This window comes from Mustelus asterias, chromosome 7, assembly GCF_964213995.1.
Source record: "Mustelus asterias chromosome 7, sMusAst1.hap1.1, whole genome shotgun sequence".
NCBI lineage: Eukaryota > Metazoa > Chordata > Chondrichthyes > Carcharhiniformes > Triakidae > Mustelus > Mustelus asterias.
The window spans coordinates 35,700,765-35,712,922 of NC_135807.1; the positions used below are offsets into that span (position 1 = coordinate 35,700,765).

At 42.0% G+C, this 12,158-nt stretch overlaps 1 protein-coding gene across 3 annotated transcripts in view; it reads right to left on the minus strand.

The window, feature by feature from the left end:
* scap (SREBF chaperone) overlaps positions 1–12,158 on the minus strand; it is a 148,200-nt gene that overhangs the window by 12,711 nt on the left and 123,331 nt on the right. For all 3 annotated transcript variants that reach the window (XM_078215859.1, XM_078215860.1, XM_078215861.1), the window contains 3 exons: positions 11,140–11,225; positions 2,778–2,860; positions 1,175–1,341 (listed from right to left, as the gene is read on the minus strand). In XM_078215859.1, the coding sequence (XP_078071985.1) occupies positions 1,175–1,341; positions 2,778–2,860; positions 11,140–11,225 (336 nt within the window). The remainder of the gene's footprint in view (positions 1–1,174; positions 1,342–2,777; positions 2,861–11,139; positions 11,226–12,158) is intronic.

The following is a 12,158-nucleotide window of genomic DNA, read 5'->3' on the forward strand; positions in this document are numbered from 1 at the left end:
GACAACCTGACATCTTCAGACTCTCACCAACTTTTACAGATGCACCATAGAAAGCATCCTTTCTGGATGTATCACAGTTTGATGTGGCTTCTGCTCTGTCCAAGACAGCAAGAAACTACAGAGGGTTGTGAACGAAGCCCAGTCCATCGCGTAAACCAGCCTCCCATACATGGACTCTGTTGACACTTTCCACTGCCTCGAAAAAGCAGCCAGCGTAATCAAGGAGCCCATGCATCTCAGACATACTCTCTTCCACCTTCTTCCGTCAGGAAAAAGATACAAAAGTCTGAGATCACATACCAATCGAGTCAAGAACAGCTTCTTCCCTGCTGCCATCAGACTTTTAAATGGATCTACCTCACATTAAATTGATCTTTCTCTACACCCTAGCTATGACTGTAACACTACATTCTGCACCCTCTCCTTCTCTATATTTGGTATGTTTTGTCTGTATAGCGTGCAAGAAACAATACTTTTCACTGTATAATAATACATGTGACAATAATAAATCAAATCATCCAGTTTTCATCAACAGAAGTCAAGAATTGCATTTAAGTTAGGAAAAACAGAACATTTTGGAAATACACAACTGGTCAATCAGCTTGTGACAAAAAAAGTTTGATATTTCTACTGGGTCCCTTTATTCAAACTGGCGCTCAAACCCCACCCCACACTCCCAGGTATTAACAGGATACATTTCTTTTATCCATATTTCTTAATTTATATTATGAACCAGATCACAAGAATTACAAAAGCAAAATACTGCAGATTCCAGAAATCTGAAATAAGAACAGAAATGCTGAAAATACTCTGGAGATCAAACAGCATCAATGGAGAGAGAATCCGAGTTAATGTTTCAGGCTGATGACCATTCATCAGAACAATTTACAAGAAATGTTTGGATAAAAGCGTCCCTCCAGCTGATTTGATCCTATCTTCCCAGCTTGTCAAGTCTACCATCTCCACATTGTGGCTCTTAATGTTGACCTGAATGGGAAGGCAAGAGTTTTACCATAGCATGGAGATGTTCCAAAACACAGCACTTTCTCAGTGTTTTGGAAGAGTGTCAGCCCAAATGATGTATTCATGATGCAAATAGAAACCTTCTCCAAAATATGAGTGTGCCACTAAGCCAACAATAGCATCCTTTCAAATGTAATTAAATTTTACTCACCCGGAGTGTGTGGTCCTGACTCCCCGTGACCACTCTGCCAGCAGCTGCTTTCAGTACTGTGATGGGCTTTTGGTGTGCACAAGGAACCATATGGGTTAACTGACACACTATGATATCATCACTGTTGAAGACTGGTGATGATGGGATGGTGGACCTGTTGGTTGTTCCTGAACATAAAGTCAGATTACACAATTAGTGCTCCAAATATAGAACAAGTGGTTTAACAACTTGCACATCCACAGCAACTTTAAATAGAAACCTCTCAAATTTCTTTTCAAGCCTGTTGGACGGAAATTTCATTCATCAAGCAGCAGTTTAACCATAAGATTGGAGGAAGTGGTTAAGGGCACATTTGAAAAGGAGGTTTGATGAGGCTTTTAAAAGTATAGAGACATGAAAGGCACAAAGATTTGAAGGGAATTTTAAGCACCGCAACATGATTGGTGTGTCTGCTAACATTCACAGAACTGGAGGTAGGAAGAACATACAGGAGAGCAGGCTTGTAAAAGAAATAGTTGCAGTGGGTTGGAGGAGATTTCAAGGTAAGCCAGTGTGCATTGGGTTTTCTAACAATTTTAATTTTTTTTTCACGTTTTCTTTTAATTGCTGATCAGCATTATATGTTTTAATATGCAGATTTTGTGTTGACAACAATTCACAACATGGATTTAAGGAATGCTGAGAGGACCATGAATTTAAGTAATGTGATTTTGAAAGTGTATTACATGTCAATGAGTCATTGGTAACATTTAGTAAAAGCTGGAATAAATGGTCCATTTTATTAATGTGTTTCTAATGATCTGCCAGGAAGCTCCTAGTTTTATGCTTTATCTGATAACAACATGCTCAGGATTAGTTGTGCAACTAATCAACAGTATCTTGGAAAGGTACAAAGCCATACTAAGTCTCTGCCATGGTTAAGCCATGGCTAAGGCTACTGGGGAGACTTGAAACTAGAAAGGTTGGGGGGACGGAATCGTGATGAGGTGACTGAGAGCGAGGAGGTTAGCCTGCAAAGTTCTGGTCGCCTCATTACAGGAAGGATGTGGAAATTATTGAAAGGGTGCAGAGAAGATTTACAAGGATGTTGCCTGGATTGGTTGGCATGCCTTATGAGGATAGGTTGAGGGAGCTCGGTCTTTTCTCCTTGGAGAGACAAAGGATGAGAGGTGATCTGATAAAGGTGTACAAGATGTTGAGAGGTATAGATCGGGTGGATTCTCAGAGGCTTTTTCCCAGGGCTGAAATGGCTGCTACGAGAGGACACAGGTTTAAGGTGCTGGGGAGTAGGTACAGAGGAGATGTCAGGGGTAAGTTTTTCACTCAGAGGGTGGTAGGTGAGTGGAATCGGCTGCCGTCAATGGTGGTGGAGGCAAACGCGATAGGGTCTTTTAAGAGACTTCTGGATGAGTACATGGGACTTAATAGAATTGAGGGTTATAGGTAAGCCTATATATAGGCCTAGGCAGGTAGGGACATGACCGGCGCAACTTGTGGGCCGAAGGGCCTGTTTGTGCTGTATTTTTCCTATGTTCTAACTTCAGGATAAGAGGAGCAGAAACAGGAGTGAAATATCCATTTCAAATAAATATCTTTGACTTACCTCGGTACTGCAGCTGATTAAAGGTTTTATTGGTGTCTAGACAATAGAAATCTAAAGAGCCATTCAATCTTGCAGCAACAATTCTGTAAGAGAGAAAGCCAAATTACATTACTGAACACAAACAAATATCTTATGCATGTACACAGACATAGTAATTACCATATTCTGATGCGGTAACGTCAAGTCTGCATGCTGGTCCATCTGATTATATGATACATCATACCACTTATTTCCCCTCTACTTGATTCTGTGGTACAGTGTAACTATCACAGTTGTGTTAACAGGGTTGGTGAAGATTAAAGCTTGTAAATACTTTCTAGTCTGGAAGCAATTTGAAGTTCAAAAAAAAAAATAAGCACAGTAGTTACCATACAAAATAGCAGTTGTGTTAGACTGGCTAATCTCTGTCATGCTATAGCCGATAATGTCTGTGGAAGGCAGCAGGCCAAGGTTGAACAGTTCATATGCAAGCAACACAGAGGCCGGATTTAAATACATTACTTCAACTATCAAGAGAGTTGCTTTTTTAAATAACAGAAGAATAAAACAGCAGAGGTATCTGAGCAAAAATAACACTGAAGAATTTATAAGGAAGGGTGCAAGTATACCATCTGAAGCAGAAGGTTAATGTTAAAGCGGAGATCAAAGCGGTTAAATGTAGAAGTTAGAGAAACAACTACTTCACACGCAATGACCTCTGAAGGAGCTTGATAGGGGTAAGACAATGGGTATGGTGCACTTAGATTTCAGTAAGGCCTTTGACACAATTCCCCTGGAAAGGCTTCTACTGAAAATAAAGAAAGCAGGAATCAGTGGAAATATTCAATAACGGACATGTTACAGAATCTTTACAGTGCAGGAGACCATTCAGCCAATCGAGTCTGCATTGGCTCTAAGAGAGCATCTTACCTGGACTTACTCTAATGCCATATCCCCATGACCTTGCACATTCTCTTTTCAGATAGCAATCCAACTCCCTTTTGACTACCTCAATTGAACCTGCCTCCATCACCCTCTTAGAAAATTTGTTAAAAAAGGATGTAGACAAAAGGCGGGTAACTACAGGCCGGTTAGCTTAACGTCCGTAGTTGGGAAATTGCTGGAATCCATCATTAAAGAAGAAATAGCAGGACACCTGGAAAAAAATGGTTCGATCAAGCAGACGCAGCATGGATTCATGAAGGGAAAGTCGTGTTTGACGAATTTACTGGATTTTTATGAAGATGTAACGAGTGCGGTTGACAGAGGGGAACCGGTGGAGGTGGTGTTTTTGGATTTCCAGAAGGCGTTCGATAAGGTGCCTCACAAAAGGTTGCTGCAGAAGATTAGGGTACACGGAGTTGGGGGTAAAGTGTTAGCGTGGATTGAGGATTGGTTATCTAACAGGAAGCAGAGAGTTGGAATAAATGGATGCTTTTCTGGTTGGTAGTTGGTGACTAGTGGCGTGCCGCAGGGATCGGTGCTGGGGCCTCAACTGTTTACCATTTACATAGACGATCTGGAGGAGGGGACCGAATGTAGGGTAACAAAGTTTGCGGATGATACAAAGATGAGTGGGAAAGTGAATTGCGTGGAGGATGCGGAAAGTCTGCAGAGAGATTTGGATAGGCTAAGTGAGTGAGCGAGGATCTGGCAGATGGAGTATAACGTTGACAAGTGTGAGGTTATCCACTTTGGAAGGAATAATAGTAAAATGGACTATTATTTAAATGGTGAAAAATTACAACATGCTACTGTGCAGAGGGACCTGGGGGTCCTTGTGCATGCATCGCAAAAACTCATGGCTGATCCTCTATCTCAAAACTATACTTCCATACTCTCCCCCTACCCTTTGACACCTTTAGAGTCTAGAAATCTATTTCTTTATTAAATATATTCAGTGACTTTGCCTCCATAGCCTTCTGTAGTAGAGAATTCCACAGGGTCACTACTCTCCTCATATCAGTCCTAAATGGGCAACCAGTATCCAGAGACTGTGATTCTTTGTTCTCGTCTCCCCCAGCCAGAGGAAACAACATCTCTGCATCCAGTCTGTCCAGCCCTGCCAGAGATGTATACATTTTAATTAGATCCCCTCTCATTTCTCAACCAGTGAATACAGGTCCAGTTAACCCAATCTCTCCTCATACGACAATACTGCCATCCCAGGAATCGCTCTGGTGAACCTTCGCTGCACTCCCTCCATGGCAAGTATATCCTTCCTTAGACAAGGAGAACAAAACTGCACACAATACTCCAGGTGTGGTCTCACTAAGGCCCTGTACAGCTGTAGTAAGAAATCCTTGCTCTTGTACTCAAATCCTCTTGCAACGAAGCCCAACATACCATTTGCCTACCTAACTGCTTGTTGTACCTGCATGCTTACTTTCAGTGACTGGTGTAGTAGGATACCCAGATCCCTTTGTACTCCAACATTTCCCAATCTATCACTATTTTAAATAAAACTGCTATTCTGTTTCTCATCCGAAGTGGATAACTTCATATTTGTCCACATTATACTGCATCTGCCGCACTCAACTTGTCAAAACCCTTGAAGTCTGTTTAAACCCTCTTTACCATTCACATTCTCACCAAGTTTTTGTGTCATCAGCAAACTTGGAAATACTACATTTGGTTCCCTCATGCAAATAATAGATGTATATTGTGAATAGCTGGGGCCAAGCACTGATCCCTGCAGGACTCCACTAGTCACTGCCTGTTACTTCAAAAAAGACACCCTTATTCCTACTGTTTCCTGTCTGCTAATTCTCAGTCCATACCAATATATTACCCCCAATCTCATGCACTTTAATTCTGCACACTAACCTCCCACGTGCAACTTCATCAAAAGTTTTCTGAAAATTCAAATACATCGCATTATAGATAAGGATTCACCCTTATCTATTTTACCAGTTACGTCATCAAAAAACTTTAAGTTTGTCAAACATGATTTCCCTTTCATAAATCCCCTAGTTTCTCACTATTTACCTTGTACACATCCCTCAGGATCTTGAATACCTCTATCAAGTCTCCTCTCTGCCTTTTGTCCAAAAAAAAAGCAGACCAAACCTCTCCAATCTATCCTCACAGTTACAGTTCTTTAGCCCTGAAATCATCCTTTGAATATGAACTGTAATCTCTCCAATGCCTTCACATTCTTCCTGAAGTAGGGTGCCCAGAACTGGAGGGAGTACACCAGATGGAGCCTAACTACTGTCTTATACAAGTTCAGCTTGACCTCCTTACGCTTTTACTCAATGCCTCTATTAATGAAACCCATGACACGACATGCTTTATTAACTGATCTCTCCACATGCACTGCCATTTTCAGTGACGTGTACATATACATTGAGGGTCCTCTGTTCCTGCATCACCGTTAGAGTTTCTCCCTTTATTTTATACTGTGGCTCCATATTCTTCCTGCCAAAATCACCTCACACTTCTGTGCATTGAACTTCACCTGCCACTTGTCTTTCGGGCCCCATACCTAATGATGGATGTGCTGGCCTTGGAGGGGGTCCAGAGGAGGTTCACAAGAATGATCTCAGGAATGAAGGGTTTATCATATGAGGAGCGATTGAGGAGTCTGGACCCATACTCGATGGAGTTTGGAAGGATGAGGGGGGATCTAATTGAAACTTACAGAATACTGAGGCGCCTAGGTAGAGTTGATGTGGAAAAGATGTTTCCACATCAACTCGTGGGAGAGAAACTCGAGGGCACAACCACAGAGTGAAGGGACGCTCCTTTAAAACTGAGGTGAGGGGGAATTTCTTCAGCGAGAGAGTGGTGAATCTGTGGAACTCATTGCCACAGAGGGCTGTGGAGACCAGGTCATTGAGTGTTTTTAAGACAGGAGATAGGGAGGTTCTTGATCAAGGATTAGGGGAAGAAGGCAGGAGAATGGGGATGAGAATTACATAAGCCATGATTGAATGGCAGAGCAGACTCGATGAGCTGAATGGCCTAAATTTTCTCCTATATCTTATGGTCTCAATCCACCAACATGTCCATGTCCTTTTGAAGTTCAAAACTATCTTTATGACAGTTGACAACATTTCCAATCTTCGTATCATCTATAAATTTCAAAATCAAGCCCTGAACACCACAGTCTAGGTAATTAATGTACATCAGGAAGAGCAAGGGCCCCAACACTGAACCCTGGGGAACTCCACGACAAATCTTCCTGCAATCTGAAAAACAACTATTTATTATTCACTACTCTGTTTCCTATCATTCAGCCAATTTCTTATCCAATGCCTACTTTACTTTTATTCCATGAACTAGAATTTTGCTCACAGGTCTGTTGTGTGGCATTGTATCAAATGCCTTTTTAAAATCTATATACACCACGTCAACAGCAGTTCCCTTTTCCACTTTCTCTGTTACTTCCTCAAAAAGCTCCAGCAAGTTAGTTACACATGATCTGTCTTAATAAATCCATGGTGGTTTCCCTTAATTACTGGACACTTGTCTACATGGTAAGAAGTCTCACAACACCAGGTTAAAGTCCAAGAGCTTTATTTGGTATCACAGGCTTTCAGAGCGCTGCTCCTCCTTCAGGTGAGTCCTGATGAAGGAGCATGCTCCGAAAGTTTGTGATACCAAATAAACCTCTTGGACTTTAACCTGGTGTTGTGAAATGTCTTACTGTGCCCACTCCAGTCCAACACTGGCATCTCCACATCTTGTCTACATGACTGTTGGTTCAAACTATATTTTTCAGAAGTTACCCAAGCGCTGAAGTCAAACTTACTGGTCTGTAGTTGCCAGTTTTATCTTGTGCCCCTTTTTGAACAAGGGTCTAATATTTGTTCCCAAAATAAACCCACAAGTTATTGACATAGGAATTGTCATCATCCTGGGAGAGTGTTACCAGTGGAGTTTAGGAATCACAAGCACGATGGTTAAATCTGGAGATGCCGCAAAGCTAATTAAGTTAGGAGACTGCAAAGCTCAACAGGATAAACTACAGGGGGAATATGCTTGGAAATTTGGAAGACAGGTAACAGATGAACTTCAAAGTTGAGAAATGCAACTAAGACAAAAAATCCACAGAGGATTATTACTTAGTTATGAATATCTAGTTCATGTTGCTTTTTTAGAGGTAATGATTGGTTGTGGGAAGATTAAAGTTTAACTGTAGAAAATGGGAAAAATGCAAAAATAGCAGCTTACACTTAAAAGTTGGGGACATGCTGACTTAAGGACTTCAAAGTTAGAAAGACCACAGCCATGAAACAGCAGGTCGGTTTACTTAGCTGGAGAGAAGTGCAGTCCATAGAGAAAATAAAAAGTGTGAATGGCCAAACGGCAGCGAAGCTGAAATCAGAGGGTAAGCAGTCTGCCATTAGCAGCCTTTCCCTTTGTTCTTGTGGCTATGATTCATCTTTCATTCCCTCACCCGACAGTATAAATATCTCCCACTTTCTATGCCCTTTAGGTTTGACAAAGGGTCATCTGGACTCAAAACGTCAGCTCTTCTCTCTCCTTATTGACGCTGCCAGACCTGCAGAGATTTTCCAGCATTTTCTCTTTTGGTTTAGATTTTATTTTTTTCAAACGTTGTCCACTTGAAACACAAGGTTACTGGTGCCTCACCAGATCATAACAACTTAAGTGGAAATATAATAATATATGGAAAGCAAAGAATTCAGGAGTCCTTGTTCACAATACTGCAGCGATTGCAGTAATGAAAGCAAATCAGAAACGGGATGTACTGTATCGAGATAGTGAGGTAATCCTGCCACTTCAAGAATCATTGCTGTGACTGCATTTAGAATACTCTGTATAGTTCAGGTTTCCTCAATATTAAAAGGATATTGCAGCTGTTGAGAACTAAAGAATTGAGCAACCAGTATGAGTGAGGGGATGAGGGGTTTGGATTACGAACTAAGATTATATAAACTGGGCAGGGTCTAACGGGAAAAGAGAAGATTGATAAATGTCTGTTTCTAATGTTCTCAAGGAGTAAATACAAATTTTGTCACATTCAATAAAACTGCCATTTTTGCCTTCACTTTCAAACCCTTCTGAAATTCATGGCTCGGTTCACTCATGTCCTTTAGGGAAGGAAATCTGCTATCGTTACTTGGTCTGGCCTACAGGTGACTCTCGAGCCACAGCAATGTTTGACTCTCAACTGCCCTCTGAACGAGGGAAACAAGAATGGGCAAAATATGCTAGCCAGCCAGCGACCACCCCCTCCCCGTCCCACAAATTAATTTTTAAAAATTAAATATAAAGAGGAGTGGACAATTTTTACTGAATACTTTTAGGTGTCATTAGAGCAACATTCGAGAACATATGCACCCACTTCCTTGGTCCCCAAGCCATCCTGCAACATGCTGCTGTGTGTCAGCAAAAACATTTCACATCTTCAGTGGAAATGAGCAAGAGAAGCCCACTGATACTACTCTATAGAAATTGTGTCCATTGAGTGCTGTACCTGCAGGTTTCTGGTTTAGCATCTCCAGACAAAGTTTATGGTAATCAGCAGTTAGAATCATACAGCACAGAAGAGATCCTTTGGCCAATCAAGTCTGCACCGACACATGAGGAACACCTAAAGTCCCACCCAATCCTATCTACCAGCATTTGGTCCATAGCTCTGAATGTTATGATGTGCCAAGTGCTCATCCTCACTTCTTAAAGGATGAGGGGCAACCTGTCTGTACCACCCACCCAGGCAACACATTCCAGACCGTCACTGGGTAAAACAGTTTTTTTTCACATCCCCCTAAATCTCCTGCCCCTCACCTTGAACCTATGTCCCCTTGTGACTGACTCTTCAACTAAGGAGAACAGCTGCTCCTTATCCACTCTGTCCATGTCCCTCATAATCCTGTACACTTCAATCAGGTTGACCCTTTGTCTTCTCTGCTCCAATGAAAACAACCCAAGTCTACCCAACCTCTCTTTATAAATTAAATGTTCCATCCCAGACAGCATCCTGGTGAATCTCCTCTGCGCCCCCTCCGGTGCAATCACATCCTTCCTATAATGTGGCGACCAGAACTGTACACAGTACTCTAATTGTGGCCTCACCAAAGTTCTATACAACTCCAACATGACTTCCCTGCTTTTGTAATCTATGCCTCGTTGATAAAGGCAAGTGTCTCTTATGCCTTTTTCACTACCCCACTAACATGCCCTTCTGCTTTCAGAGATCTGTAGACAAACAACACCAAAGTTCCTTTGTTCCACAGAACTTCCTAGTGTCCTGCCATTCATTGAATACTTCCTCTACTCTTTCCAAAGTGTATCACCTCACACTTTTCAGGGTTAAATTCCATCTGCCACTTCTCTGCAGAACAAACAGGCTGCACACAGCAATGCACCATTTAAGATGCATGTATGCTTAGCTGCAGGTCAATCCTAAAGAGACCGTTCAGTGCAACAAGTCAGCCACATACAGCAAACAGGGAACACTGATTAGGACCAAAATCACGAGCTAAGAACAAATTAATCTTAGAAGCACTGTGCCCACTTAGTAACTGGTTTCACCCTTTGGCCAAAGTAACATGGAGTTTTTTCCCCCCCCAAAATCCTCCTGAATCTGTGACAGGTTTGTACGTATTTCCCTATATTACAACAGTGGCGACATTTTCAAAAATACTTGACTAGAAGAAGAAGAAGAAGAAGAAGAAACCCTACAGTGCAGAAGGAGGCCATTCGGCCCATCGAGTCTGCACCGACCACAATCCCACCCAGGCCCTACCACCACATATTTTTACCCGCTAATCCCTCTAACCTACGCATCCCAGGACTCTAAGGGGCAATTTTTAACCTGGCCAATCAACCTAACCCGCACATCTTTGGACTGTGGGAGGAAACCGGAGCACCCGGAGGAAACCCACGCAGACACGAGGAGAATGTGCAAACTCCACACAGACAGTGACCCGAGCCGGGAATCGAACCCGGGACCCTGGAGCTGTGAAGCAGCAGTGCTAACCACTGTGCTACCGTGCCGCCCTCGTGACCTCAATCACTGGCACACCCTACTGGTTGCCAGGTGGCGTGAAATATTTTGGGATGTCATGAAATTGTGAAAGATACTATTTAAAAACAAGTTTGCTCACTTAAACACAAGATGGATGGGTAATGCATTGCGTAAAGAAAACAATTCAACAAGGGCCTGATTACAAGCCTTGCAGCAGTCAGACAATTATGACTCATATCATGACGCACCATCACATCTTGAACTTTGCTCATAAAAATGTCAAAGGATATGGCAGCACTTTCAATCCCATGGAACCAAACCTGTCAGCGCTGGAGAACTGATTGGGTTACATGCTGCGTATGCAGTATACTGCTAGGACAAACATCAAATGTTAGCTAAAGATTCACAGGGTAAATTCATGACATATATTCAGTTTATTACCTGTTTGTGATAAAAGCCAGCACTGTAATCCCAGATGAACCCTCTTCATTACTGCAGCGCAGTGTTCCATCTGCAGCATCCCAAACCTGAAATGAAACAGTATCATTTTAAACAACAAGTCTGGTCACAAATCAAACACAAGATTCTGTCAATTTTCTAAGAAAATAGGCCAAGGTTTTTTTCCTCCCACTCTCTTCAGTTTTCTCCTGTGGGTGCTGACCCATGTTTGATATAATGTTCCATTGAGATTGTAAGAAACCCTTTACCTCAGCCAATTAGTCATTTTCAATTTTAATGCGAGACAGTGATCAAGCTATTTGCCTACAGTAGAACATTACAAGCAAGCCCAACTCTCTTCTTCCTAACATACACACAAGCACGTTCTAGCAGAAGATGCTGAGCAGTCATTCATTCGCTCAAACCGATTTTTCTCTCTATAAAGGTACAGACAAGGGAAATTGGTCTTGTTACTTTAAAGTATGTCAACATAGCTTCAGAGCAGGAGACAAAATGAAAATATCTACAATTTTCCACCAGACTGGCAAGGAGACAAAAACAATTAAGTCATTTAAATTACAGTTAAATAAAATGAAGGACCATGTTCAAACTGGCAAAAGGCAAAGATCAGGTTGATGTCAAGGAGTTGCTGCTCACACAAGAAGTTACTGCAGTGCCAACTCTTGGGAATAATTTAAGAAACTGCAATGGGAGGGAGAAAGAAGATTTATATTCCTTTCTATCTTACCTTTGTGATCACGACGGAAGGGCCGTGGATGTCATCTATGTGGATTTTAGTAAAGCGTTTGACAAGGTCCCTCATGGCAGGCTGGTGCAAAAGGTTAAATCTCACGGGATAAAAGGTGAGCTAACTAGATGGGTGGAGAACTGGCTTGCCATAGAAGACAGAGGGTAGCAGTGAAGGGGTCTTTTTCCGGTTGGAGGTCTGTGACTAGTGGTGTTCCGCAGGGCTCTGTACTGGGACCTCTGCTGTTTGTGATATATGATTTGGAGGAAGATGT